Raw genomic sequence first — 16,723 nt, 5'->3', positions numbered from 1 at the left:
GAAAAGTAGATGGGAAGCCCACCCTTGTCCTGTCATCTCACTGATGACAGTCACTCCCAGGTTAGGACAACCCTGTGGAAGGTGGAGAGTCCTGGTTCACTGTCTCATGTTGAGGCCTGCCTGTGATGCCTCTGCTATTGCCTTTCCCTGATCTCCAGCTCTGGATTCTATGGGGTAAGGTGCTGGACGGGTAACATTGGGAAGACAGTTATTTGGAGACAGATCAGGTGGGAGCGACTGCCGCTCTTACAACTGGGTAGCAGGAAAGTCACCTCTGCTGAGATCGCTGGATGTCAATACCTGCTCCGTCAGGGGCAGACGTTCAGGCAGTGAAAATGAGTTTGAGGGTATATGGCTGGTAGAGGCAGCTCCCAGAAACATCAAGAAAAGCAGGCGTCTGGAGGGGCTGGGGAGCTGGCTAGGCCGTGTGTGTTTGTAATTCTAGCACTGGGAAGTGGAGAGAGGAGCCAGAGGTTAAGAGCACCAGAGCACCTGAGCTCAATTCCCAGCAACCACAAGATGGCTCACAATCATTCATAATGAGATCTGGTGCCCTCTTCCGGCCTGCAGGCATACATGCAGGCAGAACACTACATACATAATAAATAAATCTTAAAAGAAATAAAAAGGTGGGGAGAGAGGGACACCCAGCATGTGCACAGTTGGTGAATGAACAAAAATGAATAAGAGTAAATGGCTGGACCATATAAATACAAACACCCCCACTTGCCTTCAGCTAAGCCAGAGTGGAGCCAGGACGAGTGTGCAGGGGTCACAGGGCAGTCCCTCCTCTCACCTATCCCAGTATGTCCCTGGAACTGCACGTGGACTCTTGGGTGAGTCACCTGGATTCTCAGGCCCCGCAGACCTTTTCAGCTGTGTGACATAGCCGCAGGTTATGTCTGTGTTGCCTGAGGATGCGAAATTAGGGTTTGAGGGATTTGAAAGGGATCTGGTCTTATTCTCCGAGAACAAACCCGGATGAGATGTGCTGGACCGTGCCCAAACCCTTTCTGCCTTGGTTTTCCACCATATGAGCTAGCGAGTCTTTGCTCTTCCGAGACGAGACCTGAGGCTCCTGGAAGCTGATTTTCGGTCCCTAACTTAGACGTGGAATTGGTGGGAAAAATCAAATCGCTCCATGTTTGGAGGAAGTCATCAAAAGGAAAGGAATTCCTCACAGGGTGACACTTGCTTCTTAGTATGCTCGTGTACAGTTGGAACGGAATTCCCAATAGGGCGACAGCCTGCTTTTGTAGTCCGTCCGCGGGACGGAGGGTTACACAGCACCATCCCCAAGCAGTTTGTCATCTTTTTAACTTTCTTTAGCATGAATGGGGTCGGGCAGATTGCCTCGCCCAGGCATCCCGCAAAGTAGGCGGGTCGCCCTAGGGGGGAACCTTTACCCGCGCAAAAATTCTTCTCACATTAGCAGTGAGGACTCGGGCGTCACCCCGAATCGTTATTTTCCTTACTCATAAGTTTAAGGCATAAGGAGCCAATCGTCGTTCCTTAGGGGTAAGGAATTATATTCTCATCTCAAATGTGGTGAGTCCCGGAACGGTCAACTCATAAACTTATTTACGCGAAAGTTTTCTAATGGTTTCAATTTACATCCTGTTATCTCTTCCTTTGTAAAAGGAGGAAAAAAAGAATCCACCACGCTCCGGCCTTCTATATGCAGATTAGAAGTGGGCACCGCAAAGGCTCACGGGGAGCGGCCCCACCCCCTCCCGTTCTGAGCGTCGTTAGAACTGTCGCGAGAGTTGGTTGTCCGGGTGTCGGAAGCTGCTCGTCGTTCCGTAAGTGGCCAAGGGGCGGGCTCGCTGCTGACGGCTTCTCCGTTCTCCGCTAGGTTTGGCGGCACAAGATGGCCGACATCTCGCTGGATGAGCTCATCCGGAAGCGCGGAACGGCGACCAAGGGACGGTGAGCGTCCTTTTCCTCTGTTAGGGGCTCGTGGGGCTCGCTGCTTCGCGAGGTTCGGGGGCGGAGGAGGGAGCGGCCCGGAGCGCGACGCGAGAAACCGCTTGCGCCCGCCCCCCTGCGTCCGCCGCGCTCCTTATTGGCCGGGCCGCGCGGGCCCATCCGCTCGCCAGCCCACTGGTTACCGGGCCCGGGACGCCCAGCCGCGGGCGGGCCGAGGGCTGGGCAGGGCCGGCCTTTCCGACTCGGCGACTAGGTCCGGGGACCACGGTGGCGCAGTCTCTGCTCGCGCTTTGTGGTCCTTGGTGTGAAGAGGACGGAAGTTGAGCGATCGAGATCCTAGCCCAGAGTTGGAATGCCCAATTCCGCAGGTTCTCTCTAGCCGTTGTGGTTAACCCGGGCCCGCTGAGAGGCGGTGTATAGCTTTCAGATGCAGAGTACCTTGTTTCTGTCATAGTAGTGTCTGTAATTTTTTGTTTGTTTGTTTCGTTTTGTTTCTCCGTTTTCTTGAGACGGGTCTCACATAGCGGGAGCAGGCCGCGAACTCCGTGTGTCGTAGAGATTGGCCTTAAATGCCTGGATCCTCCCACTTACATTTCCCAAGTGCTGGGATGACAGGCGAGTTTGTTTCTGTTTTGAGAAGCTGGCTTCCTCCATGTTGCCCAGGCTGGTTTCGAACTCCTGAACTCTATCGGTCTTCCTGCCTCAGCCTCCTGAGTAACTGGGGCTCCAGGCACTCCCGTGCTGTTTATTTTATTCTATTTCTGGTTTTTCGAGACAAGATTTCTCTGTAGCTTTGGATCATGCCCTGGAACTAGCTCTTGTAGACCAAGCTGGTCTCCAACTCACAGAGATCCGCCTGCCTCTGCCTCTGCCTCCCAAGTGCTGGATTAAAGGCGTGCTCTACAACAGCCCGGCTCCTACTGTTTATTTACTTTGTACCCGTTTCGCAAATGGGAAGCTAGAATCTGCAAGAAGGCAAGCCACAGAGTGCTCAGAGTTTTAACTGCTGGCTGAGTTGGCCACCGACAAGGAAGGAAAACGACAGAGTGCATTGGTGGTGTTCACTGATGAGTGTCCTGGAGTTTTTAAGACTCAGTAGACTCTTAAACATTGGTAGCCTTTTCTAGCTTTTATGACTGTTGGGTCTGGGAATCGTGCAAATATTGAAGCCGAGGCCACCAAAATTAGATGAGCAGAAGTAACTTTAGTCCATTACCACGGGCTACCAGAACTTCTAACAAGTTAGGGCCACAGGCATTTTGGGGTGTGGCCTGAGAAGAGACCATAAGCTGCTGCTTCTTTTTTTTTTTTGGCAGCGCACACCATCTATTTATTTATTATGCAATATTCTGCCTGCATGTATCCCTGTGAGCCAGAAGAGAGCACCAGATCTCATTACAGATGGTTGTGAGCCACCATGTGGTTGCTGGGAATTGAACTCAGGACCTCTGGAAGAGGAGCCAGTGAGTGCTCTTATCCTCTGAGCCATCTCTCCAGCCCCCATATAAGCTTCTTTTTATAGCAAAAAACAAAACAAAAAACCTGCAGGGTAGGAAGTCAAGGAAGGGGAGTCAAAGGAATTTTTATGATCTTGAGGTTAGGTTTTGAGGGGAGTGCTTTTTGAAATTTACCACTTGTGATAACATAGTGTTTGTGTAAGCTTAAGGGGGTTTGCGCACACACGTCAGTGGTTATCTTAACATGATTCTGAATACAGCTGGGGTGTTGTCATAATATTTAACCATCTGCTCTCCTTGTGATTGAGTATATAGGGTAAGGGTCAAGCAGTAGAAGCTGGGTAGGTGGACTATTGTTCAGATTTACTCTGGGCCCTTCAGTGACTTAAATTTGCCATGTGAAGATGTGAGAATTGGCTAGTGGTTCAACACATTTATAGATTGTTGAGTTTGTAAATGCCCTGCTGTAGAGATGTTAGGTTCTGTTTCCCAGACAGTGATCTGCTCCATGAATGCTCATCCTTCCCCATGCCTGTGTCTTGTGAACACTTTTGATTCCCATACTAAACTGTACTTCCCTCTAATCTCAGCATTACTGCTTCCTTCACTGCCCAGTTAACCCTGCCTCCTGAGCCATAATGGAATGACCCATAGGAGATAGTCATTGACAACCACGATGGTTAAGCCAATTAAAGTTTTGAGAGTCCAGCTGGGAGGTGGTGACAGGGCAGCGTTCTCGTAATGGTCTTCCTGGCAGCTTGTTCATGAGAGGTAATTGTGCATGAGAGGTTGTGTGTGTTAGCTGTGACATTGGTATGACAATACTTGAGATAGTTGACTAACAGAGAAAAGAATTATTGGGCCGAATAGTACAGTAGCAGGAGGTGTTTACCTAAAGGCAGCCAAGAAACAGGAGAGGTGAGTGGAGGAGAGAGGGGAAAGGACAAAACATATACCCTTTGAAGAAGGTGACCTGCTTCCTGCTTTTGGGCCCCACCCCTTAGTTACCCATTTAGTGGAGTAATCGTTGGTAAGGTTAGTCTTTCCTGATGCAGTCGTTTCTTAGCACCACCAGGTTGTGATGGCACACACCTGTAGTCCCAGGTGGATCTCTGAGTTCAAGGCTAGTCTGATCTACATGGAGTTCCAGACAGCCAGAGCTACATAGACAACCCTGTCCACTCCCCACCCCACCCCCAAATAGCATGTCCAGTTGGAAACCAACTCTTCCACAATGAATTCTCTGGAGAGCATTCTAGATCTGAACCATAATTTTCTTTTCCTTTTTAAGTTCCTATCATTTTAGAGCTGAGGGTGATGGAGCATGCCTGCCATTCCAGCACTAGGATGGCTCAGGTGAGAGATTTGTTACCCAGCCCGAGCTAGTTATACCCTGTCTCAGAAAACAGCGAATATACTTTGTCATGATGTGGTGGGAGGTGTCATGGAGCTTTCCTTAAAGGAGGAGAAGCAGGGAACTCACTGCATGGGAAAGGATAGGTAAGAAGGTCTGCACTCGGAGACCATGGTTTACTTCTGCTTCTCCTTCCCGTGTGATCCTACGTAAGTTACTTTACTGTCCTTTCTCTTTCCACATATGTCTAAACACAAGGAACGCCTATTTCATTTCCCCAGGCCAAGTGCTCACTAGGGGGTGGCTTTCTTCAGTGTCACTGTCGAAGGCTTAAAGAAGAAAAATGAACTGATTTTTCAGTGTGAGAATTTTACTTCTATGTGAAGATTGGATTGGGACAGGAGTATTCTGGAAAACTAGAAGGCAGTGCAAGGGTTAAAACTCACTGAAATTCCATTTCACTTGCACAGTCAACAAACTCTAGATCTGGGGCTCCATATCAAATTCTGTGATGTCATTTCCCACAGTAAATATATTGTGTAGTACTTTTTAGAAGGAATCACTATTCTGGCAACTTCGATATTCATGCTGCAAAACTCTCCTGAGAAGAGTCTTGTGTTTAGTAACTTGGGAAGAGTGTGTGGCTCCTGGGGCAGCCTCTCTCCTCCTAGTGGATATGACAAAAGCCAGAGTCTGCCAGGGAAAACAGCCTCCTTAAGCCCACCTGCCTGTTAGCCCTTCTTGCTGCTCACCCAAGGCATGCCAAGGCAGTCAGGACCTTGGGGAGCAGTCCGAGCAGAAGCTGGAGAGCCCAGCACCGACTGCATTTGTGGTCAAGTGTCTTCCAGAGCAACTTCTGGTGAGGCCTCTTACACCTCATAGAAAGGACAGTATTCCCTGGGTCCCCAGTTAATCACGAAGACACTTTGATGAGTGGGTGTTTGTGGAGTAGTCAGAGTGGTCTGAGTGACCCTTGATTCATTTCTTGGTAGACTCTGCTGTCTCACCCACACTTGTCTCTAGTGTGAAGGACCCTCAGCCCTGTAGTGCTGGCTGTGCCCTGTTGACTTCCACCATAGATGTGAGAATCTCGGATTAAGTTAGTTGGCACAGCATCTCTCTTTAGTCTGGTTAGTCTAGTTCTTGGGATCACTGCTGGTTCAGTTAGAGTGTGCTGGAGCTGATCAGCTGAGAGCTGCACATCTTGCCTGAGGAAATCCTGGAGCCACAGTGGGTGGGAGGAAAGTGAAGTTAGGTTGAGACCTATGATCTACACCTGCTCCTCGCTGTTACTCCTTGTTGAGATAAACTGAAGGAAATGTAGCTCCAAACACTGAAGGTGGAAGAAAGAGGCTTTAAAGAGGCTTTCAAGTGAAATGTCTGAAAATACTTCAGTAAAGGAATGTTTCCTAGTATCTTGTCTTGCTACTAATTTGGGTTAAACTCTGTTTCTTTTCTCTGTATAAAAATGACCTTAGGGCTGGCTCAGCTGTTAAGAGCACTGGCTACTCTTCCAGTGGATCTGGGTTCAATTCCCAGCACCCACATGGCAGTGCACAACACCTTGTAACTGTAGTACCCAGGGATCTGATATCCTCATTTGGCCTCCCTGTGCACATAATACACAGACATGCACGTTTAATCAAACATATAAATTTAAAAAAATAAATAAAATCTTCAGAAAACAACAATAAGATCCCCCCCCCCCCTCCAAGTGATCTCAGGGCCAACAAGGTAGCTCAGCAGGTAAAAAAGCTTGCCACCAAGCCTAGCAACCGAGTTCCATCCTCAGACCTATTTTTGTAGAAGGAGAGAACACAGTGAAAGTTGTCATCTGATCCCTACATTTGTATTCTGCTGCACACGTGGCCACACACACAAATAATTATTTTGTTCTTTTTTTAAAATTATGTCAACACACACATACTCTAACATAACTCCCCTTCCTGTATTTAAATCCACTTTATGTAACCCATGGGGCTACCTTCATGACCTCTGGAGCTGGTCTTGACTCTGTCTTCCACAGAATCATGAAGGCAAGGCATTCCTAGTCCCCACACACTCTTAGTGTATGCTAGGTTCTAGTTGGAGACTAGGAGAGAGAAGGGTCCAGTGGCATCTGCACCTCTTCTTGGCCTGCAGTGTTCTTCCCAGGATCTCTCTTGAAGCCATTGCGCAGTTTGTAGTACTGATGTTGTTGTCTAGGGTGGGGCAACTAAGAGTCTTGCTCAAAGCTGCCCTCCTTCACCTTCCCGAGGACAAATGTGCAGAATGTGTTTAGCAAACTCAGTGTCCCTACAATGGGATGTGAGGCTGCAGGCTCAAAGATGGGAGCCGTGCCCGCCCCCCCCCCCCCAATAGGGCAGGGCTTTGTTAGAGATCCTTCAGCAGTTCTGGGGCAGGTAACATAATTGACTCTGGTTTAGAGACCTGCCCCCAGCAGTTGTGTTTATTTGAAGAATCCCTAATGACTAATGCCTGCCTTGTAACCAGTGCTGCTGCCTGTTGGGATGGATAGCTGTCTTTTCATGCAGGAGAAGAGATGTGATTATAAAAAGCTGGAACACAGAAGCCCCCAAAGCTGTGAAAAGAGTTGAATGAATGCCTGTAATCAGGGGATGAATGCATCAGATTGCAGAGTAGCTACTCCTAGCAGGAGCAGTGCCTGTATCCCTAACTGCCACAGCCTTTCTTCCACAAATGCACCCTTGGTGTACAGATAAAAGTGACATGCATGGAGGTGGCCCCTGGGGTTATGTGACATGGCAGTGCTAAGCTGTTTCATTACTGTCCCCTATTTCTCAGTGTATCCCTGTCACCAAGTAAGGCATTGCTATACATTAAAATGTCAGTCCAGATTGTCTTGGTGACTTAATGTATAGGCATTGCTATACATTAAAATGTCAGTCCAGATTGTCTTGGTGACTTAATGTATAGGCATTGCTATACATTAAAATGTCAGTCCAGATTGTCTTGGTGACTTATATGTGACCAGCTGAGGACTTTGTCAGGTGTTGTTCCTGTGCATTCTCACCTGATCAGCAGCACAGTGTGCTCTGTCCCAGAGCAAGACTAGAGCCCTAAGAGATACTCCTCCTGGGGACAGTAGCTTGTAGTCTTTTTTTGAGAAACTTGGTGAGACAGTTGAAAGGGCAGGGACCACTGAGTAAAGTTAGCACGATCATCTTGACTGGGCCTGCCAAGGGAGCAGTCTGTGGTCCCCAAGTAGTCAGGTGTCCTTTCTCTGTATTTGATTCTAATTGTTTAGCGTTTTCCCATACTAGGCCAGATTGGTTCCCATGAAAACAGCATCCTTCCTCTAGGAAGGCATAGTTCCTTCCTGTTGGCAGTCATTAAGTCCTCTGTGATTTTGGAGGACCGCCATAGTCAGGGAATCTATTTGATTTTGTAAAGTGCCTAATACTGTGTGTACCAAGGTCAGGTCTTCCTTAATCTGATTGGTCAGTTGGCCATGTTGTAAGTGTTGGCGCCCCATCCTTTGTAGGGTGAGAGCCATTGGGAGAGCTTACATGGAACCTTTTAGATGGGTATAGGGGAAGTTCAGAGGGCAAACACTTAAAAGAGGGTAAAAATGTGACTATGAGGATAATAAGGATGGAAGAAGTGATGGGGTAGGAGCAGAATGGGAGGGAACTAGAAGCACACACATACATAGACGCTTGTGGTGGAATTTTTGTTTAGTCCCTGTGTCTTTGGGCCACATCTCAAACCAGTTAGGATCTGTTGATGTGGAAGCAACATTGTTTTCAGAGGAGGGCACAGATCCCATCTCAAGCTGGAGTCAGGCCTAGTCACAGAATACTGAAGCAGCCAAAGAACCAGGTTGGCCATTAAACTGATCTGAAATGTTTCTTGGGCTTTTAGGAGCTGGTAAAACAGTTTAATTGATATAGAAAGACTTTAGTCTGGTTGTTCTAGTTCTGAGGGCCAAAAACTGTTCAGAGTGACAAAAAGAGGGATGAATTGGATGGAATTGGATCCCCCTTTAGAGGTCACCCAAACTGTTTTTAGGAGTTTAGGGTGCAGATTTCTCTTTGAGCTGAAAAGGACAATGTGGAAAGGGCAGTAGTAGTCAGAGCGCCTCGGAGGAGGGTCCTTCCAAGGGACCACAGTGAAACTCGACAGACGGTAACAGATCCAGAAAAATGCAGGAGGTAATAACTGTACAACCTTGTGGGAACATTAGAGACAAGTCTAATATCAGTTTTGTTTAGTAAGATTAAATACAATTGTACAACTGGCCAGATTGTGTACCAGAGTTTTAAAGAAGAAGAAGGTAACTATAATTAGCAGTTACACCAAACTCCCACATAAGAAACAAGCACCTGGAAGCTTTGTAAAAGAAACTTTAAATTTAGTTAAATTCAGCATCTAATTGGCAATTTAAAAGAGAACTAGAACCCTATTGAGCCATTTTTATAGGATTTTGTAGCCAGTTTTCACAGACACCACTTGGATAGTCTGGATAAATGTCCACAACTGTGAGTGTGATGGCAGAATATCTGGCAGTCTCCTTTAATTAGCTTTTATTAAGAGGAAGAATGGAAGGTAGGGTAAAGGACCCAACCAATTGAAAAGACGTACAGATCCTGTACCAGTCAGATGGTAGGCTTAGGTGCAGGCTCACTTGTTCACAGCATCCTCATACGTCTGTTCTGAAGACTTTGAGGGCAAAACAGTTGCTATTTTCTGTAGTTGGACTTCCTTTTTCAGGACAGTCACCTCCCCAATAACGACACAGAGACCTCTTATTAATTATGAAAGCTCGGCCAATAGCTTAGGCTTGTTTCTAACTAGCTCTTATAACTTAACCCATTTCTATTAATTTACATGCTGCCATGTGGTTCATGCCTTGTTACCTCATCTTCTTCATGTCATGCTTCCTCCACATCTCCTGTGACTTCCCCTCTTTTTCCCAGCATCCTTTGTGCCTGGAAATCCTGCCAGGCTATTGGCTATTTAGCTCTTTCCTAAGCCAATCAGAATGACACTTCTTCACACCGCATAAGATTATTCCACAGCAGTTTGCCTGTCTGAATGTAGACTCTCAGACATTCCACAGGCAAGAGAATTCCTTTCCCTGTCATGTGAGAGTGAGGAGCAATTCATCTTCTCTACAGATAAGGAGGCTTTTTTCTAGTTTGGCCTACACAGCCAGAGACAGGAGCAGCAGACTATTGACAGGTCTTATTTTCCCATGTATACTTATCCTGTAAATCCTGTAATGAGGCTAAGCATGCAGCTTACCCGGGTGGGGTTGTGTTCCATCCAAGGGAACGGCTCTTCCAGAGGTCCTGAGTTCAGTTCCTAACAATCACATGTTGGCTCACAACCATTTATAATGAGATCTGGTGCCCCCTTCTGGTGTGCAGGCACACATGCAGGCAGAACACTGTATACATAATAAATCTTAAAAAAAGAAAAGAAATGAAAAATGTTTTTTAAAAAAGAATTTAATCATTTATCAGGTAACTGACCATTAACTTCTATGTCTTAGTGATCTTTAACTGTTTACAGTAAGTAATTTTTATCAAATTAGGATTTTATTTTTTTCTCCATTAAGTTTGTTTTAAAAATTACAATTTTGGGGGTTGGAGAGGTAGCTCAGTGGTTCAGAGCACTGACTGCTCTTCCAGAGGACCCAGGTTCAATTCCCAGCACCCACATGACAGCTCACTGTATGTAACTCTAGGATTCAATGCCTTACCCAGACATACATTCAGGCAAACCACCAATACACATAAAATAAAATAAATAATTTTTTAAAAATTACAACTTTGAGTTGAAGCTCTTGTAGTATAAACTTTAAACCATAGATACAGTTCGTGGGAAGACTGAACGTTGACAAAGACATCCATCTGTAAGTCAGATTTTGTTAGCATGAATAGACCATTATAGCCTTAGGAGTTTATACATGGTATGCTAGAGTGAATTGAGATGACCTATATATGAATTTTTAACTATTAACTTTTCTTGAAGATTTTAAATTAATCAAGTGGGGGTGCACACCTTTGATCCCAGCACTCAGAAGGCAGAGGCAGGTGGATCTCTGTGTAACATGACGGGGGCCGGCTTGTTGGGGCTTCTGTCCCGCCCGGTACCCCAACAGCTGGCAAATCCCAAAGAGAAATTACACACAGGACTCCATAAGGTTATAAACTGATTGGCCCATTGGGTCAGGCTTCTTATTAGTCCTTGTAACTTATATTAATCCATTATCATTATCTATGTTAGCCATAATGGCTCAGTACCTTTTCCAGCGGGGGCAGCTTACATGTTGCTTCTTCAGTGATCTGCGCAGGAGTGGCTGAGGAACCTCCTTGCTTCCCAGAATTCTCCTGTTCTCATTGCATCACCTCTACTTCCTGTCTGGTTTTCCCACCTATACTGCCTGCCTGGCCAATCAGCGTTTTATTAAAATATGATTGACAGAATACAGACAATTCTCCCACATCATCTCTGTGAGTTCGAGGCCAGCCTGGTCTACAGAACAAGTTCCAGGACAGACTCCAAAGTTACACAGAGAAACCCTGTCTTGAAAAACCAGAAGACAAAGCAAAACGAAACCCTGTGATGTTCGAGTTATTGAGAGATTTTGAACAGAGATCTTTTATCCTTTCCATGTGTGAGCATCATGTTAGCTGGGTTTATTATAAACACTTTTACACCATGAAGTAATCAATTGGAAATAGCTTACCTGTTTAGCTGTACATATGTTTTTTTCCTGGGCTGTTTTGTTCTTCTCCTTGTCACGGAGGCGGGCCAGCCTGACCCGACAGAGGCTTTGGAGGAAATGCTGAGATACGTGTAAGCTTGATCTGAAGCAAGCAGGTCAAATGCCATCTTCAGAGCCAACTTTCCAAGTGAGTTAAAACAACCTGTGACAATTCACTGATACTATCCATACCCAAAAGACACCTGAATCTCTGTAAGGTGAAACCCAGTGATCTACATCTCCATAACCAGTTTGTGTCTATAGAGGGGGACAGACAGGTTTGAAAAGCCTAACAGCTAACTGAAAAGTCGGAATAAAAGCAAGAGTATCCAGTCTTGGTGGGGGAGAAACAAAGACAGAGCATAAAGTAAAGAAATCCCAGGAACAAAAAGACCATCCTATCTCAGGAGAAGCAGACTTGGAGACCTAGTAGAAACAGCAGGCATGAGGGCCTACTGTAGAGTCTGTCTGCCTAGGCCAGGTTATTAAGTCTCAAAAAAAGAAAAGAAAGAAAAAAGGAAAGTAATGACAAACAGGACTGGCGGAGTGTCTCTCCTGCTGCCCAGGTTTTGGGAAAGAAGAAAAGGCGCTTCAGTGTTAGGAAAAGGCATCCCTGTGCTTGGAAGACTCATCATAAAGTCAGGCAAAGCGAAATGTTGCAGGTTGTGGGAATCTCAGACGTTGTGATCTGGAGAAGGAGTAAAAAAGCTCCTGTAGCTCCTGGGGCCTGGTTAGGGTGCCTCTGAGTCAGACCTAGACAGACAGTCTTGCAGAATTTGGGTGTGTAGATGGCAGTGATCTCCTCTCAAAAGTTATTTGAGCCTTTTCTTCTTCTTTTTTTTTTAAAGAGTAGTGCAAAAACAGCACTTTTATTCTTTTTTTTATAACCTCATTTTTTTATTGATATTTATTGAGCTCTACATTTTTTTCTGCTCCCTTTCTTGTCTCTCCCCTTCCTTCTTCAATCCTCCCCCAAGGTCCCCATGTTCCCAATTTACTCAGGAGATACTGTCTTTTTTATACTTTCTAATCTACTTCCCATGTAGATTAGATTTATGTAAGTAAGTCGCTCTTAGTGTCCTCATTGTTGTCTAAGTTCTCTGGGATTGTGGTTTGTAGGCTGACTTTCTTTGCTTTATGTTTAAAAACCACTTATGAGTACATGTGATAATTGTCTTTCTGTATCTGGGTTACCTCACTCAAAATGATGTTTTCTAGCTCCATCCATTTTCCTGCATAATTCAAGTTGTCATTATTTTTTTCTGCTGTGTAGTACTCCATTGTGTAAGTGTACCACATTTTCCTTATCCATTCTTCGATCGAGGGGCATTTAGGTTGTTTCCAGGTTCTGTCTATGACAAACAAAGCTGCTATGAACATAGTTGAGCACATGTCCTTGTGTCACGATTGAGCATCCTTTGGATATATACCCCAAAGTGGTATTACTGAGTCTTGAAGAAGGTTGTTTCCTAATTTTCTGAGAAATCACCACACTGACATCCAAAGGGGTTGTACCAGCTTATTTTCCCACCAGCAATGCAGAAGTGTTCCATTTTCCCTACAACCTCTCCAGCATAAGTTGTCATCAATGTTTTTGATCTTGACCATTCTTCTAAGTGTAAGATGGAATCTCAGAGTTGTTTTGATTTGCATTTCTTCGATGACTAAGGATGTTGAACATTTCCTTAAGTGTCTTTCAGCCATTTTAGATTCCTCTGTTGAGAGTTCTCTGTTTAGGTCTGTACTCCATTTTTTTTCTTTGATTTTGTGATCTTTTGGTGTCAAATTTCTTGAGTTCTTTGTATATTTTGGAGATCAGCCCTCTCTCTGATGTGGAGTTAGTGAAGATCTTTTCCCATTCTGTAGGCTGCTGTTTTGTCTTGTTGACTGTGTCCTTTGCTTTACAGAAGCTTTTCAGTTTCAGGAGGTCCTGAACAATTTATTAATTGTTTCTCTCAGTGTCTGTGCTACTGGGGTTCTATTTAGGAAGTGGTTCCCTGTGCCAATGTGTTCAAGTGTACTTCCCACTTTCTCTTCTGTAAGGTTCAGTGTGGCTGGCTTTATGTTGAGGTCTTTGATCCATTTGGACTTGAGTTTTGTGCATGGTGATAGATATGGGTCTATTTTCATTCTTCTACATGTTGATATCCAGTTATGCCAGCACCACTTGTTAAATATGCTTTCTTTTTTCCATTTGATGTTTTTTGCTTCTTTGTCAGAAGAGCCTTTCCTTCTTATGGTGCAGAGTTGGCACAGATAAGGAGGTGCTGGGTGAGAAAATCCAGGCTGTGAGAGACATAGGCTTATAAACAGGTCGTGTGGTAAGCGCTTTGAAAGAGACAAGAGGAACTTCCATCTGGGTGCAGAGAGACTTTGGTATATGGACTCAGGTGGTAAAGAACCCTTTGTGTTTGGAAAACCTTTTTGAGTTGGGAAAGCTAGATGTTTCCTCGACTCTATGAGCAGAGAATTCGCAAGCTGTGGGCTCTAGCTAACTTTTCTACATGCTGCTTGTCTAAAACACTTTTGACTACTGCTTTTCTCAGGCTCCCTGGGTCATGTCTAAACTTCCCCACAGCCTTCCAGGTGTCCAATTGTTTGTGATGACCCCACATACTGTGTGCCTTCTTGGGAGAACTGTGATCATTGTGTGATTGGCTGTAGGCCACTCTTGGATTTGAAGTACCTGGAAGCTTACACTCTCCGACTCCCTTTGGTAACCCTGTAACTTTGGAGGAGCTCAATAAGTGGGTATTTTAATCTGGGAGGCCCAGTTAGTGGGTTGGAAACAGTCAGGGAACTTTTCATGCAGCATAGTGTAGCCGTCTAATGTTAAGATTTCTCAACACAGCTCTTTTCCAGGTTTAGCTTTCAGGTTACAAATGCAGCCCCAGACACTGCTAGGGTTTGGTGTCAATAACTCAGGGGTGGAATCTGACAGCTCTGTATTTGAGGAGTATATAAGAGTATGAAGACTTAACTAGCACACAGTGCTACTTTTTAGATATCAGGTCCAGGGAAAGAAATGAACCCCTTTCTGCCCTTCCTTTCAGCTTAGGGGTTGGGGAGAAAACACGGAAAGCACAGCTGTAACAGGCACAAAGGAAAGTTGTCTTGGAGAATCAGAGAGGGTTTCCGAGAAAGGAGATGTTGGCATAGACGTCTCGAGGCAGGACACCCGCCTTAGGAGTGGTTGCTTTTACTGGCTAGCATGGATAGAGGCCTGTGGGTATAGTAGGTAGGTCAGGCAGGAGAAACCTGCAGACTCCCATCCTTTACTCAGCAGGGCCAGGTGTTGATTTTCAAACCACAGGAATGGGGCCTGCTTAATGGAGTTTAATTCATTTCTCGTTTTTAAGGATTTATTTAATTAATGTGTACTAGCATTCGGATGAACCTGGTCCTGCATCTTGAGGACCTCACAGAGTGCATCACGCAGGGCAGACCATATCCCCTCTTTAAAAGGCGAAACTGCCTACTTCTCTCTTCTTCCACTTCCCCTTTCTCTCTCTGCATCCCTCTCCCCCCGCTTCTCACCCTCTCCCCCTCTTTTCCTTTCTTTCCACCACTCCCTTTATCGCACTAAAACTCTCCACTTAAGCTCTATCTGTATGGCATATTTGTCTCTCACCCACTGTGGTTTTTTGTTTGGACTCCCCACCACCAGGGACCCTCTGTGCAGACTTATTACAATGTGAACTGGTGTTTTGCCCGTATATGTTCTGTGTGAGAGTGTTGGATCCCTTAAAACTGGAGTTACAGACAGTTGTGAGCTGCCATGTGGGTGCTGGGAATTGAACCCAGGTCCTCTGGAAGAGCAGCCAGTGCTCTTAACCGCTGAGCCTTCTCTCCAGCCCCTTCATTTCTAATTTTTAAAAATAATATTTTAGTTTTATTTTTATTTATGTGTATGCATGTGTTTATGTGCAGTGCCTGAAAAGGCTAGCAAGGGGCATCAGATCTTCTGTAGCTGGAGTTACAGGCAGTTGGTTGTGAGCTTCCTGGCACCGGTGCTGGGAACCAAACTCTGGTCTGGAAGAATAGCAAGAGCTTTTAACCGCTTCACCATTGCTCTAGCCTTCATTTCTAACTTTAGGAGTTGTTCAAATTGTGTGTTCTTGTTATTGCAGAGCTACTCTTTTTTTTTAAAAGTTTTACTTACATGTATGAACATTTTGCATGCATGTATATAATGCATGCGTATACCACGTATGGGCCTGGTGCCCTTCAGAAGTCAGAAGAATAGGGTATTGGATCACCTAGAATTACAGATGGTGTGAGCCACCATGCCAGAGCTGGGAACAACCCAAGTCCTCTGCTAGAGAAATACACTTCCTTACTCCCTTACCCACTGAGCTCTGTCCAGCCCCTGTGTGGGTTTTTTTTTTCTCCCCCCCCCCCGAGACAGGGTTTCTCTGTAGCTTTGGAGCTTGTCCTAGAACTAGCTCTTGTAGACCACAGAGATCCGCCTGCCTCTGCTTCCCAAGTGCTGGGATTAAAGGCATGCGGCACCACCGCACGACTGTGATGATGATGATGATGATGATTATATGTATCTTTCAGTGTAGCTCAGACTATCTATCCTTGAACTCATCAGCAGTCTTCTTGCCTCAGGTTCCTGAATGCTGTGGCTATGAACATTGCCTTGCCTAGCTATTAAGTCTTTTTTATTTTTCAAGACAGGGTTTTTCTGTGTAACAGTCTTAGCTGTCCTGGAACTCTCTTTGTAGACTAGGCTGGCCTCGAACTCACAGAGATCCGCCTGCTTCTGCTTCCCAAGTCGTGGGATTAAAGTCATGTGCTACCACCATCCAGCATAGCTATTAAATCTTTATCTTTATTTTATTAGTTTTTATAGTGCCGAGACCTACATGTTGGCCCCCTTAGTCCTAGTAAGAGGTGTCTGCCTGCATAGCAGCACCATTTGTTTTAAGAGGCAGCTTCACTGCCTTCTACACAGAAAGAAGGCATAACAAACACCTCTGGGTACATAAAGGGTTGATTGAAAGCATGATCAGGGATGAAAGTCTTAACCTGTTGTGAACTAGCTATGATTTTTTGTTTATGACGCAAAGTTAAAAGCCAGAGGTAAGAAAGAAGTTGGTGGGCTGGAGAGATGGCTCAGTGGTTAAGAGCGTTGCCTGCTCTTCCAAAGGTCCTGAGTTCAATTCCCGGCAACCACATGGTGGCTCACAACCATCTGTAATCTGGTGCCCTTTTCTGGCCCGCAGACATACACACAGACAG

The 16,723-nt window shown here is 45.5% G+C and overlaps 1 protein-coding gene and 1 non-coding gene across 3 annotated transcripts in view; one reads left to right on the top strand and one right to left on the bottom strand.

Moving 5' to 3' along the window:
• Positions 1-1,341: 1,341 nt before the first annotated feature.
• Positions 1,342-1,492, bottom strand: LOC125407520 (U12 minor spliceosomal RNA). Its single transcript, XR_007234244.2, has one exon. It is a non-coding gene; the product is annotated as a U12 minor spliceosomal RNA (small nuclear RNA).
• A 279-nt stretch (positions 1,493-1,771) lies between these two features.
• Positions 1,772-16,723, top strand: part of Poldip3 (DNA polymerase delta interacting protein 3) — a 28,854-nt gene continuing 13,902 nt past the window's right edge. For both annotated transcript variants that reach the window (XM_048445011.3, XM_048445009.3), the window contains exon 1: positions 1,772-1,929. In XM_048445011.3, coding sequence (XP_048300968.1) covers positions 1,871-1,929 — 59 coding nt within the window. In that variant the 5' untranslated portion in view covers positions 1,772-1,870. The remainder of the gene's footprint in view (positions 1,930-16,723) is intronic.

The sequence above is a fragment of the Myodes glareolus genome, chromosome 19 (genome assembly GCF_982192425.1).
Source record: "Myodes glareolus chromosome 19, mMyoGla1.1, whole genome shotgun sequence".
Taxonomy (NCBI): domain Eukaryota; kingdom Metazoa; phylum Chordata; class Mammalia; order Rodentia; family Cricetidae; genus Myodes; species Myodes glareolus.
Note: the sequence above shows the minus strand (reverse complement) of the source record. Positions and strands in the feature narration are given on the sequence as shown.